Source organism: Hemiscyllium ocellatum, chromosome 13 (assembly GCF_020745735.1).
Source record: "Hemiscyllium ocellatum isolate sHemOce1 chromosome 13, sHemOce1.pat.X.cur, whole genome shotgun sequence".
Classification (NCBI taxonomy): Eukaryota; Metazoa; Chordata; class Chondrichthyes; order Orectolobiformes; family Hemiscylliidae; genus Hemiscyllium; species Hemiscyllium ocellatum.
In genome coordinates, this window is record NC_083413.1 from 27805281 (window position 1) to 27828334 (window position 23054).

A 23054-nucleotide genomic window follows, 5' to 3' on the forward strand; every position below is an offset into this window, starting at 1 on the left:
AAATATGGATTGAAATGTCACAAGCAGAAAATTCTGGCTGAAGAATACAAAACTGGGCACCAACAGGTGACCTTTTTTCATGTTCGTTCATACTAATTAGACAGTCGCTGTGCTTAGACCAAATGTTGGTAGCATGACGTGTGATTCCAATTGTCTCGAATTTTAAGTTGCATTTATGGTCATCTAGTGATGGACCAGTCAAGATTTCATTAATGATTTGAATTTCAGATATTGACAATTGGAGGTATTTCTTCAAACTCCTGAACTTCTGATGAAGATAACTCAATTCATAGTCCATCACAGCAACTGCAGCAGATATTATATAAGTTCAGTTATGCTAACTCCAGTATAAATTACAATTGAGTAAACTAAAATAAGTATATTTTGATGCATTAAAATGTTTTATATGTTTTCTGATCGGTTCTTATGTGCAATCTTCTTGATTAATTTTCACAAAGTCATTAGTGTTAATCTTATATTTTTCCAGAACACCATGCAGGTACTGTGTGGTATTTGCTGACAGCTGTCGTTCTCTTGAAAAAGTCCAGGCATAAGGTGTGTGCATTATGCCAAGGAAAGATGCACAGGAGAATACCAGAGAGTAACTTGTATAGTCAGTGTCTAACACCCAGTAACGCAAAACATTTCCATCTGAAATGAAATAAAAGAGTACTGAACATTAATCTATGAAAGAACAAGTAGCTAGTTAACTAGTTTCTTGGCTCACTAGTTAATCAGATTAATTGCAATTTTGGAAAAGAATTCCAGACAAACTGAAACACAGCATTTCCAACAGTCATGTGATAACTATCTCCATTAGTTGATTGAGGACCATCTCACTGCTGTCAGACTGCTGGACCAATTCTTAGCACCATCCTACTACACCCGATAAGCTAGCATTATGTCTTTGGTCTTACAGAACTTATGCTGATTGATGTCCCAAGAGTTCTTCAGATCCCCTCTAAATCACCTACTCTTCACTTTAAACTCACTTCTCTCACACGTTTGTATATTTCAAACAAATCACCCCTTTACCCTCTTCTGCTTCAAGGAATATGACCCTGCCTATCTCAATCTCTCCTCCTAACGGAGATTTTCCTTTCTAGGCAACATCCAGGTGAATCTCCTCTACACCCTGTCCAATGCAATCACATTCTTCCAAAAATGTAGAGAGCAGATCTGCACACAGTATTCCATTTGTGGGTTAGCCAATGTTTTATAAAATTATAACAAGTATTCTTTGCTCCTATATTATACACTCAAGCTAATGAAGGCAAGCATCCCATATGCTTTCTACACCACTCTGTCACCTTTGCTGACACCTTCAGGTAACTATGACTTGTACATCAACATCCCTTTGTTATCCATTACTCCCTTGGGACTGACCATCCATTGTGTATAACTTCCTTTATTACAACTCTCAAAATGAATCATCTTACACTTATCAGAATTAAACTTCATTTGCCCATTGCTCTGCCGATTACCATGTGATCAATATCAGACTGGAGCCTGAGACCATCCTCGTCACAATCAACAACTCCACCAATTTCCGTCATTCAAATTTCTACTTGCACATCCAAGTCGTTAACGTATGTAACAAACAGCAGGGGTCCCAGCAACAATCCCTGTGTTATTATTACTGGTCACAGGCTTCCAGTCACAAAAATAAAACCAATAATCTTTGCCCCTTTGCCTCCTATCTGCAAGCCAATTTTATATCCGGTTGCCAAACTGCCTCAGGATCTCAAGGGCTCTTACCTTTTGGACCATCTTCGATGTGAGACCACATCAACAATACTACTCAATATACTGAGTGACCTTTTCAAAAAACTCAAATTTGTCAGACAGCATCATCAACACAGTTTGCCAGTGTTCTAAACTTAATTCTTACTACTGCATATGCAAATAGCTAGTTTGCCAAGTTGAAGAACATTTGAAAGACTACCTCAGTTGGGTTCTTGATACTGAAATTATGTGCAAAACCAGAAAGTGAAGCCTGCTCAACTGGCAAGAACATGCCACCCAACACAGACAATAGAGGTCATTCAACCCAACCGGTGGGAAGTTGTTTCGCCATAGCATTCTAATCAAAGACTCAAAGCCACAATGTTAAAACCTTATCGCAGTTCACACCTATTGTTTGCCACATCCACTGGTGGAACAGTGGCTCAGTGTTTCACATTGCTGCCCCACAGCACCAGCGATCAGGTTGAATTCCAGCCTCAGGTGACTGTGCGGACTTTGCATGTTCTCCCTGGGTGTTCTGGTTTTTCCTCATAGTTCAAAGAGGTGCAAGTTAAGTGGATTGACCATGGTAAATTGCCAATTGTATTCAGGTATGTGTAGGTTCAGTGCATCAGCCATGGAAAATACAGGGTTACAGGGAAACGGTAAGGAGATGGATCTGGGTGCGATGTTCTTTAGATGGTCAGTATGGTCTCTTTTGGCCAAATGGCCTATTTCCACACTGCGGGTATTCATTCTATTCTATCTAGTGAGCATAGATCTACATCAGTAACATCACAATGTCAAATAAAATCTCTACCTAATGTCACAAATCAATCAGAGGCAAAATAAATAAATACTGGAATTCATAGCCCTTGGAAGTTTATCATTTAAGATTCAGGAATTTGAGTGTTGCTGTAAAAGGACAGATTTTGTCAAAGCATTCGCTCTTACATGTATGGGACATTCACAAGAAGACCAATATGAATGGGAATAAAATTGTATTCTGTTTGAGAAGACAGTGCTAACTGGTTGACAAGTAGACATTGCCATTAAAATGCACGAATCAACACTCTCTTTTCACACAGCATTCAATGTTGTTTCCCTTCATATTGATTTTCATGTGAATGCTCTGATAAGTGCATAATAAGAAGTTTCAATGAAATGTGTCTTTTTCAGTAATAATCTAAACCGGTATTATTAGGGAACATTTCAAGTCTAATGACTTTTTTTTTCACACACATTAAAGAGTTAAAAAATTTCCCCCATAAACTTTGGTTTTATACTCTGCTCCATCTCATGATGTCAGTGATCCTGCATACTATACTTGTATTCATTGTTAATGGCTGGTATTACACGAGTAATATTCCACTAGTGGAAATGCTATGGTAAATATCTCATGTTAGTTATTAGCTAGCAGCAAAGTTTTATTCAGCAAGTTTGTTTTCTCAGTAAAGGTCCAACATCAATTTGTATGTTTGGAAATTCTGTTGGAAATTATTTGCCAGCTTTATCCCCAAGAAATGATGATGCCAAACTCAAAAATTAACAAAATGTTTAATCACTGTCAATGTAATGAGAAACAATCAACAGGAGTTACTAGAAAAATGTAATCAGTAGTCAAAATACTGAACATTGTATTACATTCCCAAATAGGATCAGATTTTCTTAGTTACTGTGTAACATACTTATTACTCAAGGAGTTGTACTTTTTAATACGTACGATCTAAAGGATCTTGGACTCCGTGTTCATCTGCTGAGTGAAGAAAATAAAAAATAATCACAAGTTACAAATATTGCATTCATTTTCAAAGAACAACAAAATGGAAGTTTGCACTCTACCACTTAAATTAAAATATTTCACAATAGACAAACAACAAGTTTTATTTATCCATCACCTTTAACAGAATAAAAAGTGTCCCCAAGGTGAATCACAGGAAGAAAAGATTATGAAGTCATAAAGTCTCTAATAATACAGGAAGAAGTTATTTAAAACTTTGAGTCCATGTTGATTGTTCCAAAACAATCTAGTCAATCCTGGGTCTTGGTTCAATTCCTGTAGATCTACAAGTTTGCTTCCTTGAAATGCTAATCCAATTTCCTTTTTGAAATTATTGATTATTCCCATTTCCACCACCTTCACAGACAGTGAATCCCAGGTCTGTACAAATCACTGCATACAAAGGCTCTTTATTATACTTCCCTGTACCTCTTGATGAGATGTCCGTCTGTGTCACTGAGAAACACAGTTTGTCATTGACTATCTGATTTTGGTCTGACATAATCTTACACACTTCGAACATATCTTCCCACAATTTCCATTGTCCAATGACAACACCACCAGATTTTCTAACCTAACCTTGTAACTAAATTCCCCCATGTCTGGGACTATTGAGGGTAAAATCTCCTTAATATTCATATCCTCTCTTAACTGTAAGCTTTATTATCCATTTCCTGAACATGTCCTAGCACCTTCAAAGATCAATAGATTTTAACCCACAGCACCCCTGCACCTGTAAACTCTTTAGAATACTGCTGTTAAGTCTATCTTGCCTCTCCCTCCTCTCTGTGCCAAAATATATCATTTCACACTTCTCTGCTCTAAATTCCACCTGCAACCTGTCCACCCATTCTGTTAACCTAACTATATTCTATTGCAAGTAATTTGTATCATTTTCACTTTTTGACACTCATTCAAATTTCATAAAATGGCAAATTTTGAAATTTCCCTCCATTCCAAGATCCAAAGCATTTCTTCACAACAACATAGAGAGTGGTGGTACTAGCACTGGCTGATGGGAAACACCACTTCCTGTTCTTCCTGCCTGAAAAATAACTATTCATCACAACTTACTGCTTAAATCTCAAAGCCAATTTTTTTAAAATCCCACTGGATACTGACCCTTTAATTTAATGATCCTTTTTTTTTAAACCAGCCTTTTAGGTGTTATCTTTTCAAATGCATTTTAAATACAGAAATGCTCTTTCAAAACAAAAACTATAACCTCTAGAGAATGAAACCCTCTGTACAAACAAAATACTGTTTCTCCCATCGATGGTCCTATTTACTGGAAGTGAAAAGCCTCAATATTCTGCAAAGGATGAAGCAGTGGGGTTATGGTAATGTGAGTGGTGTAGATCGATTCTCTGTGAAGAAAGGTTCAAGTCCCATCATTCCACCATGGAATTTAAACTCAATTAGCAAGTCTGGAATATAAAGCAACTGATCCACAACCCCTCCCTCCAATTATATTGTTTACGGCCCTAATTTTGTGCTTCAACAGGATTCTGGTGCCAGCATGAATCAGATCGAGCCCATCCCATTGGAACAGTTCCCTTTTTCCTCCAGGTGCCAATGTCTTATGATTTTGAACCTATTTCTCCCACACCAATCTTGGAGCCATGCATTTACCTTGTACATCTTGTTAAACTTGTGCCAATTAGCTCATGACTCAGGTGACGCTTTCCTTGTATAGTTTTAGCAGGACCTCCCTATTTTTACCCTCTATTCCCTTTGAAATAAAAGCCAATATTCCATTTGCCGTTCCTATTACTGTTGAAATTGGGTCCTAGATTTGTGTGATACATGCATGCAGATTTTTAAAACCTTCCCTGTTGTAACTCTATGTAGCCTTTAACCCATTTAAATAATAGTTAACCTTTCTCATCTTTGTGCCAAAGTGCAGAACATCATGCTTTCGTAATTTACATTCCAACTGTCAAATTTCTGTACATTCACTGGACCAGTCTATACACCTCTATATACTACTTGTGTCATCCTCACAAGTTCACATATTTATGGGTCACCTTCAAATTTAGCAATCGTATATTTACTTCTAACAGTCAATAATAAATATTGTTAATAATTGTGGCACTGATCCTGTAGCACTCCACTCATTACAGCTGCCATCCTGAAAACTCCCCCTTTATCACAAAATTCTGATTTCCGTTAGTTTACTACTGACATTACCATAATCCCACTGACTTATCCTTTGCAGAATATTGAAGCTGTTCACTTCCAATAAATAGGATCATCAACAGAAGAAACAATATTATTTCATCCTCTATCCATGATAACATTCTACCTTCAAAGTTCTTATCTTATGAAATAGTCTTGTGTTGTATCATATCAAATGCTTTTATGGAAATCCAAATATACTACATCTACTGCTTCCCCTTTACATATCTTCCTTGTTAATTTAATCTCCATTGTTTTTCCTAGTACTTTTTCTCTCAATAGTGTTTTTTTGTTTATTTCCGGTCAGTTTGACATTTGTTTGCTTGAGCATTCAGTGTTATTTTTGGAATGCTATTAGTGTCTTCTATTGTGAAGACTGACAGAAGTATTTCTTCAGCCATTCTCTGGGTTCCTTTGTTATTTCTCAGCTTTGGTCTCTGAGGGACCTGTGTTCACATTGTCCTTTCTTTTGTTTTTCATATATAAAAATAACATTTTATTGACCATTCTAGCTCATTCTTATATTATTGCTAGTTTGCCTTTATAGTTTTAAAAGCTGAAAAAAAACAGAAACAAAAGATGGAGAAAATAAACTATCTTACATTCTCTGGTTTGTCACTAATCTTTGCAACATTGTAAGTTTTTACTTCCAATTTGGTACTATCCTTAACTTCCTTGTTTAGCATTGTTAGTTTAACACTTTACTAGAACCCTTCTTCCTGACTAGGAAATATCCTTACCATGAATCTGAATGATTTTCTTAAATATCTGCCATTGATCCTCAACCATCCTTTCTACTGAATTTGTTTGCTAGTCCAGTCCAACCAACTCTGCCCTCAAACCTATGTAATAATCTCTATTTAAATTTAGTACTGTTAGTCCTGACCCAGGTTTCTCACACTAAGCTGCATGCTGTATCCCATATTGTGGGGACTGTTCCCGAGGGGACCTTTTACTGTGAGATCTATGATTCCTGGTTGGATCCACAACATAATTTTTCAGTGAAACTGCCAAAAATAGTCTATTAATTATTCCTTGCCAATTAGCTTTTCCCAAAATACGTGAAGATTATTTTCTGCCCTTTTTACATGCCCTCCTGTTCTGATTTATTCACTGCCCTTTATTTATATTATTTAAGAGACATTTTATCCCATCGATCATACTTGCTTGTTTGTTCTGCTCATTCCAATTCCACTCTGAGTACCATTATAAAAATTATTGCTGCAGTGCTGTCATTTCCTTTTGCATTATAAACCAACATATCTTCCCTCCTGAAACTTTCCCCTCTAACTAAAAGCCCTCCAAACCCTCAACTTCTGCCAAATAGAAGGACAAGGCCTGTGGATACTTGCGAACACTTATCTGCAAGTTCAGCTTCAAGCCACACACCATCCCATCTTGGAACAATATCACAATTCCTTCACTGCCACTATATCAAAACCCTGGAACTCTCTTTCTAACAGCACAGTGGATCTATCTACACTCCATGACTAGATCAAGAAGGCAATTCACCACCACAGTGTTTACAGCAATTAAAGGTGCGTAATAAATGCTGTCCAAACCTCATGAAAAGGTAAATAATTTTTAAAAACTTACTAAGTCTGAAGATTAGTTTTGCTTGATCTTTGGCTGTCTCGTCAGGTGGAATTAATTCTGCAGTGCGTTCAGTCACCTCATTACCCTTCCTGCAAACAACAGAAAAGCTGTGTATATATAAAGATGAATCCTGTACTTCCACCTTGTCATGAATTCACCTGAGGTAAAGAAGTGGAGTGATGGGGCAGACTCACCTCTTCAAGGCAGATTTCCAGTGGGATGGATTTCCATTATACCCCTTCACATCAACCACAGGAAAGGATTGATGTAAATAGGGAGGGGATACTGACTTATTGTGGATGGAGATGAATGATTAAGAGTGGTCTCTCCATTTTATGAGGAGGAAATTTGCTCCCAGTTTTGAGAGACATGTTGGAAAGTCATTTTTTCTGGGACTTTTTAAATATCTACTTAGTGATCGCAATAGAGGATATTTGGTATTTGCATGAAGACATTGCTAAGTCCAACAATAAACAATGAAAGAAATCAGATGGATGAATAAAACAGAGCAAGCAGAATGTGAGTAGAGTCCACTGTCCAGTTAAGGTCAAAGGAGAAAGAGGAAATGCAAGTACAAACACCAGAGCACTACATTCAATTCAAGTTTGCGCAAAACCAATAGGTTTGCGCTGGGGACTATTGAGCATTGAGTTCTAAGCTGAATTTTTAGATTAGGCTCAATGGCCTAATTCCATTTATTACTTCTGTGAATTTTCATGTGTAAGTCCAGCTTAATTCCTTGGGTTCATTTCATATGAGGGAAACCACAATGAGGAAATGTGGGAATGCCACAGTGAAGAACATCACAAGTGGTAGAAAAGTGAGGAGTCCCCTCAGACCAATACATATAATTGTACCATAAAGATTGAAGTCTTCAGCCACAAGATCTGGGCCTGATACAAGAGAAGAGCTGGCCAATACAATCTTGTTTCCTCCTTTCAAGGAGCCTAGATCTCTTACATTACTTTCTAATGTATAGTGTGATCTTTCACATGGCAGTGCAAAGATGCCATGGGCATGAGCGAACTCTGCTGGGAAACCCCTCCCTCTTCACAATTTAGATTGTGACAGGCAAGGAAGGAGCCTCCAATGGCATTTGAGCTTATCAGGAATGTAAAGAGTCCAGTTTTGATTCGGTAACAAGATTTTTGATAAACTAGGGAAACAATGATTACAGCATACAAACAGGAGAGTGGAGCTGAGACTACAACCAGATCAGATTTGATCGTATTGAATAGTGAAGCAGGACCGAAGGGGAAGATGGCCTACTCTTGCTCCTCTGTCCTACATATGTATTTAAGTTGAAGAATCCATGAGCTGAATTCTCAAAAACAAATGAGCTGGAGTCATTTCAGAGGTTAGAACAGAAAACAAGTATGAAACACTGCAGGGAGGAGAATGGTTTATGACTCAATAACACTATCCCAGCCTCACTGGTCACAAACAAGCTCAAAGTGAGACTGTTGCCTCTTGGTGGAAGGGGCAAAATCCACTTGCAAAAACTAAATGGATACTAGACATGCGTATATCAGGGCTTTTTTAGGTAATGATCAAGCACCCTAGGGAGGAACAGGAGAGGAATGGGGAGGGAAGATGGTGTTTTCATTTCAGGGTGGTGCCCTGATGAACTTAGGGTATCCTAAAGGCAGTTATCCCTCGACTTTCTAACTTTTTTCCAGTGTAGTGTAAGTGTGGGCTGTCCACATTTGCCTAACCTTCTCTGCCAAACACTATATGGTATGGGTGGTGAAACATTCCAGTCAATTGGCTTGCGGCAAGCTCATTTATTCTAAAATTATTTTCCTTTGGCCCATGCCAAATTCCAAGTGCATTTTAACATCGGGTTTGCAACATCACGCTGTATTTGAAACATTCACTATCTTGATTTCCAAATGTTACATCCCAATCACTTAAGTCTTTTAATGAGACTGCAGCTTTCATTTACATCCATGTTCTTTTTAAGGCAGTTGAGTTTCCAAGGACACAAGTAACTCTGCAACTTAAAAGAAGCAAGGCTTGCTCAGTTCATATGGCAGGTGCCTTGGCAATTTGCTCGCCTTGGCAGCAGGAGTGTGCCATGACCTGTCTGTTTTCCATATCACTTCCAGAGCCATTCAAACACCATCTGCTCCCCTGGGTCTGCATCTACCAGAGGGCCCTCGCTGATACTCCAGGAGTGCTATTCGATCCAACATAACCCTACCCTCTCCACAATTAAGACCCCTATGACATTTTTCACACCCTTTACTGAAAGATGTTCTGCTTGTCGATTAGACTAACTTATGGGTGAGAACTGCAGAGAATCTAGAGCCATGTCATTTTTCAACAACAGTTAGATTAGATTAGATTACTTACAGTGTGGAAACAGGCCCTTCGGCCCAACAAGTCCACACCGACCCGCCGAAGCGCAACCCACCCATACCCCTACATTTACCCCTTATCTAACACTACGGGCAATTTAGCATGGCCAATTCACCTGACCCACACATCTTTGGACTGTGGGAGGAAACCGGAGCACCCGGAGGAAACCCACGCAGACACGGGGAGATAGATGACTAAAAGAAATAGAAACAAATGGGATTAAGATGGTGGATGAAGTCCCTCACAGATTGGTTTGGCCAGGCAACGTCCTTCCTTGTTATAATTTGATGTAATTTAAGACATTTCAGTTCCTGAGTAAGAGATTACTTATGTAACTATCACATTGGATACAGGAAAATGTTATTTAACTGATGGATGTTTGGTCTGTTGAGCCAAGGTTGTGATGCTGATTTTTACATTCAATGAAAGTAATTAGCACCATTGGTCTAATACATATCAAGGATTACTTAATGGAATCATCATTTACTGGGATCAGTATCAGTGATGCTCCACTAAAACCTCTTTCATGCCGGCCACAGTGAAGTGCAGGCCAGTTACAAAATGCCAACTTATCCGCATCTGAGAGAGGATGATCAGGCTGGCGCAGCAGAAACAGCAGCAGCAGTGCTGTACAGGCCCAGTTTGTTGTCACAGATATTGCTTCATCTTTTTAATCTTTCTCCTTAGCAATTTGGAAGAAGACTTTTAAGTATGCAATTGAGTCCTCAGTTGGGAGAAGAAAATTATGTACTACTTTCCCATTTTTCTGCAGTTCAATCCTTTCAAACTTGTTCAATTTTGGCTCCCCTGAGCCATTCTACACTTGGCACCATTCCAAATTTTCATTGCTCTAATCAATGTTGGAGCTTGTTGTTTTCATTTTGGTGTATCACACTGCCCTTTGGAAAGCTGCAGTGACACCCTGTACTGCTGTACCAAAATAGTTTTTGCTGTCCCTTTATTATGGTAGCTAAATTTTAATAAGGAAGCCATGACAATCATTTTGGTGTCTTGTGTGTACACAAACAGAATATACACAAACCTGCAGATACACACATACACACACACTCCATTTATAGTCGAACTTACGTGATCAAAGTGATAACCTCATATACGTTTCTTAGCCCATTGTATGATGAGGATATTGTTTCAGAAATACATCTGAGGTCTTCAGTGACATTATAAAATCGTTCAATTTCATACCATGTTCCCATATACTGCAAAATAAAGCCAAATGTATTTGCTTGAAATCAATACTTGAATGCAACAAGTCAAAAAATCTACACAAGATCCCCTTGAAGTTAAACACTTGGGATCATATATAACATGGTTCTGTAAACATGATTCTCCATGCACCAGTGACCAAATCTAGATTCATCAGATTTATCAGTCCTTTCAGAAAATAAACATGTACTTATTGTTCCTATTAATCCCTCCTGAGAGATAAATGCAAAGCTTTAATAGCAGAAAAGTGCAAATAGATCTTGATTTCACTTATTTCTTGTCGCATGTATTTTGTTACAAAACTCAGTGAAAAGTGTTGTACAGTGTATCCATTCACTAGCACTATCTAAAAGCAGAAAAATAAATAAAAATATCGAGTAAAGAAATAAAGAAGAAGTGTACCACTTAACAGTGCTTCTTGTCAAGTGCTCCGTCATGGAGTAGGGACTTGGTGACTAGGTAAGAGCTTGGCCATGCCACTGGAATGGAAATTACCACTCTTCGGTGGCATCTCACTTCCGCTGATGCTCTCGCCACTATGAATCATAACACCATAAAACATGGGAGCAGAAGTTAGGCCAATCAGCCCATCGAGTCTGCACTGCCATTTAATCATGGCTGATCAGTTTCTCAGCTCCATTCTCCTGCTTTCTCCTCATAAACCTTGATCCCCTTGACAATCAAGGACCTATCTATCTCTATCTTAACTATACTCAATGACCTGGTCACCACAGCCTTCTGTGGCAATGAATTCCATCGACTCACCACTCTCTGGCTGAAGAAGTTTCTCTTTATCTCTGTCCTAAAAAGGTATTCCTTTTACTCTGAGGCTCTACCCTCAGGTCTTAGTCACTCTTACCAATGGAAATGTCTTCCCAACATCTACTCTGTCCAGGCCATCCAGTATTCTGTTCAATCCAATTAAAATCTCTCCCATCCTTCTAAACTCCATCAAGAACAAATCCAGAGTCCTCAAATGTTAAGTTTTTCATTCCTGGGATCATTCTTGTGAACCTCCTCTGAACACACGCCAGGACTAGTACATCCTTCCTGAGATATGGGACCCAAACAGACACACAATACTCCAATCATCACTGGAACTCACCAATGCCAACGCCACCAATGTCATACCGCTGTCTCTTCAATATTAGAAAAGCACCCAATTAGGGTTCTCTTTCATAAAAAACGGCCATAAAAATGATGGTATCAAGGAGAAAATTAACATCACGTAGGGATTCATTGGTTCCACTTGTATGGTATTTCAGTTACTGACCAGAGCAAATTAAAATGGAAGTGCTTAAATACACAGTGCAACATCAAAAAGATGTTTATGTTTTGGGTGACAATCCTTTGTCAGATTCTCAGAGGGAGGCAAAGGCACCTTTACATGAACTACTCAAAATAGAAATAATACAGAAAATGCTCGATTGAGAATACAGGAACATCTATGTCCTAATATAGCAAGTGATTTTATAAAGAAATTGCTATTGGATTTAATGGGTGGCTATGAGATTTTAAAATTATGCAATATTTTAATGTATGGAGTAGAAAAATTGAAGATAAATGACACAGTTGTCATGTAGGAAAAGGTAGTGCACATTATTTGCTGACATGATAAAAGGCTAGGAGAGAAGAAAAACCCCAAGAAGAACAGGAGAGAGGAGAGCCCAGAGACAGACAGCAGCATATAAATGAATGGAAAAGAAAAGGAGACATTTATGAATACGAGTCATATTTGATTCAAAACAAGCTACCTATGTTCCTCTCTACACAGATGCTACCAGATCTCGTAGTCACAGAGAAATATAGCACGGGAACAGACCTTCGGTCCAACTCGTCCATGCCGACCAGATATCCTAACTTGATTTAGTCCCATTTGCCAGCACTTGGCCCATGTTCCTCTAAACCCTTCATATTCATATACCCATCCAGATGTTATTGCATATGCCCCCACCACTTCCTCTGGCAGCTCACCCACTGTCTGAAAACGTTGTCCTTTGAGTCCTTTTTAAATTTTTCCCCTCTCACCCTAAACCTATGCTCTCTAGTTCTGGACTCCCACACTCCAGGGAAAATATCTTGTCCATTTACCGTATCCATGTACCTCATGATTTTATAAACCTCTTTGGTTGCCTCCCAGCCTCTGACACTCCAGGGAAAACAGCCTCAAACTATTCAGCATCTCCCTATAACTCAGATCCTCCAACCCTGGCAACATCCTTACAGATCTTTTCTGAACCGTTTAAAGTTTCATAACATCCTTCTGATAGGAGGGAGACCAGAATGCACATAATATTCCAAAGTGGCCTAACCAATGTCTTGTACAGCCTTAACATGACCTCTAGCTCCTATATCCAATGCTGTGATCAATAAAGAAAAGCATACCAAATGCTTTCTATCTACCTGCGGCTCTAATTTTAAGGAAATATATACCAACGCTCCAAGGGCTCTTTGTTCAGCAACACTCTCCAGGACCTTACCAGTAAATCTATAAGTCCTGCCCTGATTTGTCTTTCCAAAATGCAGCACCTCACATTCACCTAAATTAAAATCAAGCTGGGAGTCTTCAGCCCATTGGCACATCTAATCAAGATCCCGTTGTATCCAAAGGTAACTTTATTTGCTGTCCACTATACCTCCAATTTTGATGTCATCTGCAAACTTAGACTTCCTACGTTCACATCCTGCTGGGTTTCTCCAGCACTTTGTTTTTATTTCAGATTTCCAGATGGGCCAATGGACTGAGGACTCCCAGCTTGACTTGAACCAGAGTAGAGACGACTGATGTCCAACCACCTTCACATGTGCCAGGTATGATTCCAACCAGTGGAGAGTTTTCCCCCCAATCACCATTATCAGAATACTGTAAGCAATTCTGGTCTCCTGGCTATAGGAATTATGTTGTGAAACTTGAAAGTGTTCAGAAAAGATTTACAAGGATGTTGCCAGGGTTTGAGCTATAGTGAAAGGCTGGTTAAGCTGGCGCTATTTTCCCTGGAGCGTCGGATGATGAGGGGTGACCTTGTAGAGGTTTATAAAATCATGAGGGGCATGGATAGGGTAAATAGACAAGGTCTTTTGCCTAGGATTTGGGAGCCCAGAACTACACGGCATAGATTTACAGTAAGATTGGAAAGATTTAAAAGGGACCTAAGGGGCAACTTTTTCATGCAGAGGGTGGTGTGTGTATGGAATCTGCTGGCAGAGACAGTGGGGAGGCTGGTACAATTACAAAATTTAAAACACATCTGGATGTTAATGAACAGGAAGGGTTCAGAGGGATATGGGCCAAGTGCTGGCAAATGGTAGTAGATAATTTAGGATATCTGGTTGGCATGGACGAGTTCGATGAAAGGGTCTATTTCCAGGCGGTACATCTCTGACTCCACAACTCCAGTTTTGCTCGGGCTCCTTGCTAGGGATCCTCAGTTCAATGCGGCCTTGGTGTCAAGGGATGTGACTGTCACCTCATTAGAATATTTGGTATTTGGTTTTGACTGGCAGAGACTCAATGGGTTGAAGGGCCCTTTACGGTGCTATAGATCTCTATGTCTCTTCTGAATGAATATGAAGGCATTCTTGGAAGTGGTGCAAATTGGTTGCTGCCTTTGCGTTAGCAGTAAGTTTCAGTGGTCAGCAGAGAATGATGAAAAGAAATTTAGTTAATTCTTTTACTTTAAAAATAAGTATATTTCAAACATTATCTTCTAAATTGGAAACAGGAGTTGGCCATTCAACATGTTCCTCAATCAATACAAAAGCTGTTGATCAAACTTCAATAAATGTTTTCCCCTACCATCCCTAAGATCATTTAAATATTTAGCAATCAAAAAGTCTCTACTTTAAACATTGCCAAAGATTGAGCTTTCTCAGCTTTCTTGGACAGATAATTCCCATGATTCACAAGCCTCGAGGTAAAAATAATTCTCCTCAGTTTGGTCCTAAGTTTGGTCCCCCTTAATTTAAAACTTCTTTACTTTAGTTCTAGACTCCCACACCCAACGCCTATACACAGATTTGGAGAGACTTCTTGCTTATCTCTCCCGGACTTACACTATCCCTTTAGGTATTTAATAAGATCATCCCGCATTTTCTGAAACTGCTTTCATTGGACAGTTCCTCCATCCTCAGAACAGGTCCTGCATGGAAACATAGGAAATAGGAGCAGGAATAGGCCATTCAGCCCTTCGAGGCTCCACTCACATCCCACAAGAGAATTTTACAAATCACATTTTCCAACACTTAGCTTATTGCCTTATATGCCTTGACATTGCAAGTGCACATTTATTTTTTTTTGTAATGTAATGGGGGTTTTTGTCTACTATCCTTGCAGGCAGTGAGTTCCAGATTTCCACTAGCTTCGGAGTGAAAAGATTTTCCTCACGTCTCTTCTGAACCTCCTGCCTGTTACCTTCAATCTGTGCTCCATGGTAATTGATTCTTCAGTCAAGTGTAAAATTCTTTCCTGTCTATCCTTTCTGTGACCCTCATAACTTTATACATCTCAATCATGTCTCCCTTAGACTCTTCTGTGCCAAGGAAAACAAGCCCAGTCTATCCAATCTCTCCTCATAACCAAAACTCTCTAACATCCTGGTAAATCGTCTTTGCATTCTCTCCAGTTCAATCACATCCCTCCTATAATGTGGATTCCAGAAATGCACATGGAATTCTAACTGTAGCTGAACCAACATTTAATACAGTTTCAGCAATAAACAATGTGTGCTGCTGGAACCCACAAGACAGCACTTAACATTAATACTAATTTCCAAATGTTTGGGAAGGTGTTTCTAAATTAAATCCTTAAATTATAATACAAATTTTTCAAGAGACTTCCGCTACTCTTCTGGTCTGTAACTAACCCAATATTAGAACTACTGATATTCAACAATTAGCAATATTCCCATTACAATGCTGGTGTATTTTTAAAAGGTTCACTTGATAGTTACAATTAGTATGACATGATTGTTCTGCAGAATTATCCATTAAAATGATTTACACAAAGGAATATATTTCCTGCATTTGGGCAAGTTATCTTAACAGATATTACACTGAAATCAATTAATGTATTAGTGGCAAAACTTTCTGAAACTAAATGACCATCGACATATTTAATGTGATTATCAGGAAGTACTTGCTGTGACAAAAAGATAACTTTTTGGTTCAGCTTTAACCCTTCATCAGAAATTACAGAAGGATCATCAATGACCGAGAGGTTAAGTCTGTTTCTCTTCACAGATGCTGCCTAATCTGCTGAGTATTTCCAACATTTTCTGGTTTGATTATTGGTGGATTCAGTGGTGATTTCCCACTCTCAATTAGGTGCCACACTCAAAGACACTTGTTTTGGGGGACTAATTTTAACATATTATTAGCCCTGTTTGTGCTGAAAGAGAAACCATATGAGTTGGGGGCAAAGAACATAAACTGATTTTGCTTTGCCTCTCTGTCGCTAAAGTTGAACAGATGATGTGAAAATCCACTGAACTGTCCAATCCCTTTGGCAAAATGTTTTATTCATCCTTTAGCATCTGCAAATTTTACTTCCTACATGAAATGGAATTGCCAAGCAACTAAAGAATTAACAGGACAAACCTGATCGAGACTAAAATTCTGTTGCACATCCACATGTTCACATGATCCCCATTTGACAGCTTGAACTCTTTTGGTTAAAAAAATGGAAGTGATCAACAGCGACAGGAACGGCCCCCACATGGTAGCAGCTTGAGAGGAATCTGAAACACAAAAGAGATTTCTGAACCAAATATACTCACAAATTGACTGACTCACAAAAACACAGGCCGTTCACTTAATTTTATGGAGGCAACAGTTTGTCTGTAAATTCTCAGTCGGGGTTGCCGGTTCACTCAGTTGGCTGGATTGCAATATAGAGTGATGCCAACAGCATGGATTCAATTCTCACTCTGGCTGAAATTACCATGAAGGACTCTCCTTCTCATCTCAGTCCTCACCTAAGGTGTGGTGACCCTCAGGTTAAACCACTGTCACCAGCCATCTCACTCTGGGAGAGCAATCCTTTGGGAATTCCATTGAGGAGACACTAAGAATACTTTTTGAAAAAGTTTGCTTCACCATCAGAGAAAATTTTAACTTAACAATTCACACCAAGAGGTAATCCCTGATTATTCTTGGATTTGGAGGAGCCGGTGTTGGGCTGGGTTGGACAAAATTAAAAATCACACAACACCAGGTTATAGTCCAACAGGTTTATTTTTAAGCACTAGCTGTCAGAGCGCCACTCCTTCATGAGGTGGTTGTGAAGCAGAACCATAAGACACAGAATTTACAGTACAAGGATTACAGTGTCTTGGAGCTAAAATGATATAACAAACAAATTTAGATAACTCTTTCAGCTTTCAGGATGGGTTTGCTGGTTTCAGTTCTTTGATACATAATCCCAGAACTTCTTTTAAGTTACATTCTCAAGATACCTTCAGGTTTTCTAACAATAGGTGCCTTCGCAGCTCAGACAATACATTAAAGATGTGCAGTTAAAGTCTGTCTGTGTTCCAATCTTGAGTCAGATTGGTTGTATTTCTAAAGTGGGATTTACAGAATCATACATGGATATGTATTTTTTGAGAAAAATAAAACATAATTCTGCAAATACAAATTCACCCATGAATCTTAGCGTGTATGTGCAGGAGAGATAGAGTGACTGTGTGCATGTCAGTGTGTGCATGTGGATGTGAGAGAGAGAAACACACACACTCTCTCACATGCACTCACACCCACATGCACACACTCACTGTCTCTCTTGCATGCATTCACATATAGGTTTATGGGGTGAATTTGTATTTGCAGAATTATGTTTTATTTTGCTCGAAAATACATATCGATGTAAGATTCTGTAAATTTAGGAATAACCTAAAGACTTTAGAAATACAACCAGTCTGACTCAAGATTGTGACACAGACTTTAACCTCACACCTTTAATCCATTGCCTGAACTGAGATGAAACCTATTGTTAGAAAACCTGAATTTATCTTGAGAACATAACGTAAAAGAAGTTCTGGGATTTATGCATCAAAGAACCAAAACCATCATTTCAGCTCCATGACATTATAATCCTTGTGCTATAAATTCTGAGCCTAATACTCCTGCTTCACAACCACCTGATGAAGGAGCAGCGCTCTGAAAGTTAGTATTTCCAAATAAATATGTTGGACCATAACCTCATGTTATATGATTTTTAACTTTGATTATTCTTTTGCAAAATGCTTCTATATTTCTGTTGTTTCTTAAATCTACCTTCCTTACAATGCCAACAATCATTATAGATTTGTAAGATTACAGCGTTGTAACCCAATGAATTCTTCTGTCACTTTGACAAAACAGTGTTCAGCAAAACTAATTTTATTTTTTTTAACAACCTGGTTTACAGTCAGCAGGCACCATTCCTCACCTTTTCCATCATTACATTGATGACCGTAATTGGCGCTACCTCATGCTCCCATGAGGAGGTTAAATGTTCATCAACTTTACAAATACTTTCCACCCCAGTTCACCTGGACTATCTTAGACACCTCCCTCAGCTTCCTGGAACTCTCCATATCCATTTCTGGTCATCGACTCAACATAGACATCCATTAAAAACCCATGGACTCAGCAGCTACATGACTACACTACCTCCTAACCTGCCTCCTGTAGAAATGCTATACCTTCTTCCCAGTTCCTCCGTCTCAGCCACATCTGCTCCCAGGAGGACCAATTTCATGTTGAACATCCTAGATGACCTCTTCAAAGAATGCATATGGTCAACAATGCCCTACAACACATCTCCACCACTTCCTGCAACTCCACCCTTGAACCCCACCCCTCCAATCACAACAAAGACAGAACTCCCGGTCCTCATCTTCTACCCCATCAACCGCCAGAAGCATTGCATCATCCTCCGCCATCTACAAAAAGACCCCATCACCAGAGTTATATTTCCCTCCCCACTCCTATCTGGTTTCGGAGAAACCATTCCCCCCCCAAGATTACCTTATCAGGTCCACGCTCCTCTCTCCCCACCCACCAACACACCTCTCCTTCTAGCATTCCCCCTGCCATTGCAAGAAGTGCAAAACCTGTGCCCATATCTCCCCTCTCACCTCCAGCCAAGGCCCCAAAGGATCCTTCCACATCCATCATAAATTTACCCATACTTCCAAATATGTCATCAACTTCATTCATTGCACCCAATGTGGTCTCCTCTTCACTGTGAACTTGTGGAACATTTCAGAGAACATCTCTGGGGCACCCACATTAACCAACCCCACCACCCTGTGGCTGAACACTAACTCCTGGGACATGCAAGTCCTGGGCCTCTTCAATCATCAAACCCTTACCACCTGAAGCCTGAAGGAAGAACGCCTCATTGTCTGCCTTGCAACCCTCCAACCACACGGCATCAATGTGGATTTCACCAGTTTCCCCATTTCCCTCCCCCCATTTTATCCCAGTCACAACATTCCAACCCTACACCGCTCTCTTGAATGGTCTCACCTGTCCATCTTCCTTCACAGCTATCCATTCCATCCATCACATTCCCTATTTATCGCTTTCCCAGCTACCTTCCCATCCAGCCCCATCCACCCTCCCATTTATCTCTCAGACCCCTTGGACCACAAGCCTCATTCTTGACGAAGAGATTATGCCCGAAATGATGACGCTCCTGCTCCTCTGATGCTGCCTGACTGACTGCTTTTCCAGCGCCACACTCTTCGACTCTGATCTCCAACATCTGCAGTCCACATACTTTCTCTGGTTTATAGTCAAGCTGTCCTGTATGACATTAGAGCAAGTTTCCATAACAGAACCAATTAGAAATACTCCGTATGAAGTCAGTGTTGAGTGGGTGGATGAAGCCATTGGCTTGATGTTGTGTTACACTAGTTTGTCCTGAAATATTGTTCTCGTGAAATGTCAGTTGTTCGCTTACAGACATCATCCTCCATTTGGCCTACCCAAGGAGTCGCTCTGTATTGGGATCCAGCTTGCAAGCTCTGATGTTGGCTTTCACATTGTCTAAATACATCACTGAAGCACTAAAAACCAAAACAATGTTCATATGGAGCTACTCTCAAACAGCTGCATGCATTGTAAGTACACAGGCTACCTTAAAGCAAGTAAATTGTTCAAATTGTGATTCAGTAAAGTTTCATCGATGGTAAATAATTGAATGGTTTTCAGTCATTTCCCCTTTACAGGGATGTTTGTCCTCAGTAGGCTTTCCTCTCAGAGTTCTTGGGAAAATTCTTTGACATAACCGGCCCTTCTCTCCCTTTCCAAGGTTACAGTGTATTTGCAGTACACTCTGTTCAGGCGAGTTTCCAGCACTTACTGGTGATATTTCGTCGATTCAAAATTCTCGCAAGGAAATTGGCTTCCAAGAAGAGAACTAGGAACAAGAAAACTGATCTGAAAAGTCCACTCGGATCGTTTCGCTGCTCCGTGCCTGTTTTTCAATATCAGCTCAGTAATTAGAGACGGGTGCGTGAAGGAATGAGCCCTTCACATCAACGTGGAAGGGGAAGAGAACACCAAACAACCAGAGAGCATCTCACTCTGAGAGCTGGCCGGTGTGATGCGTTGAAGGACTGAGGGAGTTCCCTCACACGTTCCTTTGCACATCTTATCCCAAAGAAGGTCTCTACCAAAAGGTAAACTTCCTTCCGGTGAAAAGCACTTCATTCACTTGGGCTGCTTGTGAAAACTGACACCAGGTCTGGAGTGAACTCCACTCACCTCGGGAACAGCGCGGCTTCCTCCTTCTCTGGACAAATCAACTCAACTCGATACAACGAGCTAATCCCAAGCACAACCCCAGCTCTCTTCATTCGGGAAGCTGCTGAGGAGCAACAGTCTCCCCGCCCGGTCTAAACACGTGTATGTGTGTGTGTATATATGTATATACGTGTGTGTGTATATGTGTGTGTGTCCAAAGCAGAGCTCCCCGTGTTCCAGTCCAGGCCAATGTTTATCCCTTGATCCTCCCCAGACGGACTGACGCTCGCTCCCTTTAGGAACAGCATCCTGGCTGTATCCAAAATGGACAGAGCCCACTGCACAAACGGAGCACCTTCAGGCGGGACAGGAGCTGTGTTCCCGAAGTTCCTGATTGTTATTATTATCACAGAATCATTCAAGTGTAGAAGGAGGCCATTCGGGCCATCGTGACTGTACGGACTCCACGATCCATCCAGGCTGGTGCTGTTATCCAACCCGGATCTAATCCGCTTCCAATATCCAGCCCGGCTTTATTATCCATACCTACCCTATTATTCATAACGGCCGAATTATCCAGCCCGGTCCTATTATCCAACCCGACCCTAAATTTCCAATCCAGCCCTATTATCCAGCCCGACCCTAGTATCCAGTACCAATGCTGCCCTCACTCGCTGTGTGAAATATGATTGTTTCCCCCTCAGATCACTTGCTTCGTGTGTACATCATTGTTATATCGCCTTTCTCTGCTCCGAGCTTCTCACAATAACTCTTCTCCCTTTCAGTCAGCCCCCTCCTCCCTCTCATTTCCCAGCAGCTTACCCTGAGCAATGTGGAGAGTGAGCGGCGGTCAGTCCCACAGCCGCTGGGTGCCAGCATCTGCCGAGCAAACTCACAGCCAGTCCTTATATTGCGAGTCCGCGCAAACCCCACAACTCCGAGATCACTGAGCGAACAGGGAGAGGGAGATTCAGAGCCGCCTCCCCCGAGGGCAGCTGCCACTCACTCACGGACACGCCCGCCCCACGGAATGAGAAAGCAGCTCAAATCTCCCGTTCTGTCCACAGCCCACTCACCCCTGGGCCATCGTCTTCAGGAATCATGTCAACAATATTAAACCCACCTTTTGTGGGCCCTTCAGTGTTGCTGGTTTGATTTTAGTTTGATTTGTTACTGTTACAGGGAATGAGGAAACTGGAGAAATCTGAGTTCATCCCTTGTGGTTGGAGGGTTCCTAGGTGGAAGATGAGGCGCTCTTCCTCCAGCCGTCATGTTGCTGTGGTATGGTGATGGAGTAGTGTTGAGCCATGGGTTGGTTGGTCCGGGTGTCCCAGAGGTGTTCTCTGAAACGTTCCGCAAGTAGGCAGCCTGTCTCCCCAATATAGAGGAGGCCACATTCAGTGCAGTGGATGCAGTAAATGATGTGTGTGGAGGTACAGGTGAATTTGTGGCGGATATGGAAGGATCCCTTGGGGCCTTGGAGAGAAGTAAGGGGGGAGGTGTGGGCACAAGTTTTGCATTTCTTGCGGTTGCAGGGGAAGGTGCCGGGAGTGGAGGTTGGGTTGTTGGGGGGTGTGGACCTAACGAGGGAGTCACGGAGGGAGTGGTCTTTTTGGGGAGGGGAGAGAAATATATCCCAACCAACCCAACCACCCCATGGCTCAACACTTCAAATCCCCCTCCCACTCCACCAAGGACATGCCAGACCATAGCAAAACAACGGCTGGAGGAAGAGCACCTCATCTTCCACCTAGGAACCCTCCAACCACAAGGGATGAACTCAGATTTCTCCACTTTCCTCATTTCCCCATCCCACACCTTGTCTCAGTCCCAACCCTTGAACTCAGCATCACCTTCCTAACCTGCAATCTTCTTCCTGACCTCTCCGCCCCCACCCCCACTCCGGCCAATCACCCTCACCTTAACCTCCTTCCACCTATCGCATTTTCAACACCCCTCCCCCAAGTCCCTCCTCCCTACCTTTCATCTTAGCCTGCTTGGCACACTTTCCTCATTCCTGAAGAAGGGCTCATGCCCGAAACATCGATTCTCCTGCTCCTTAGATGCTGCCTGATCTGCTGCGCTTTTCCAGCAACACATTTTCAGCTCTGGATGGTGTTGAGCTGCTTGAATGTTTATGTATATGAACTCATTCAGGCCAATGAAAAATAGTCTGACACACTCCTGACTTGACTCCCAAAGATGGTGGAATGGGTTTGGGGAGTCAGGATGTAAGTTGTTTGCCACAGAATACACAGCCTCTCACCTGCTCTTATGACCACGATATGCCTAGTCTAGTTCTGCTTCTGTCAATGGTAGGTACTGCAAGTATCAAACTGGGGAATCTGTTCTGTAAACTGAAACAAAGTTGTATAGAATTTGATGCACAGAAACAAATCATTTGACCTAACAAGTCTCTACACTTGGTAGAAATAAAGAAACAATTGCTGAACCAGTC

At 40.9% G+C, this 23054-nt stretch overlaps 1 protein-coding gene across 2 annotated transcripts; it reads right to left on the reverse strand.

Annotated features, from left to right (window-relative positions):
• Window positions 1–396: 396 nt before the first annotated feature.
• LOC132821488 (apolipoprotein D-like) lies at window positions 397–21547 on the reverse strand. Of its 2 annotated transcripts, none has more exons than XM_060834087.1 (6): window positions 21419–21547; window positions 16460–16599; window positions 10730–10857; window positions 7280–7368; window positions 3449–3478; window positions 397–651 (listed from the first exon to the last, which is right to left on the reverse strand). In XM_060834087.1, the coding sequence occupies exons 2-6, from the start codon at window positions 16577–16579 to the stop codon at window positions 425–427; spliced, it is 594 nt and encodes a 197-aa protein (XP_060690070.1). In that variant the 5' UTR covers window positions 16580–16599; window positions 21419–21547; the 3' UTR covers window positions 397–424. The 2 variants fall into 2 exon arrangements, with proteins under 2 accessions (XP_060690070.1, XP_060690068.1); XM_060834085.1 differs by having other exon boundaries at window positions 3449–3481.
• Window positions 21548–23054: the final 1507 nt, after the last annotated feature.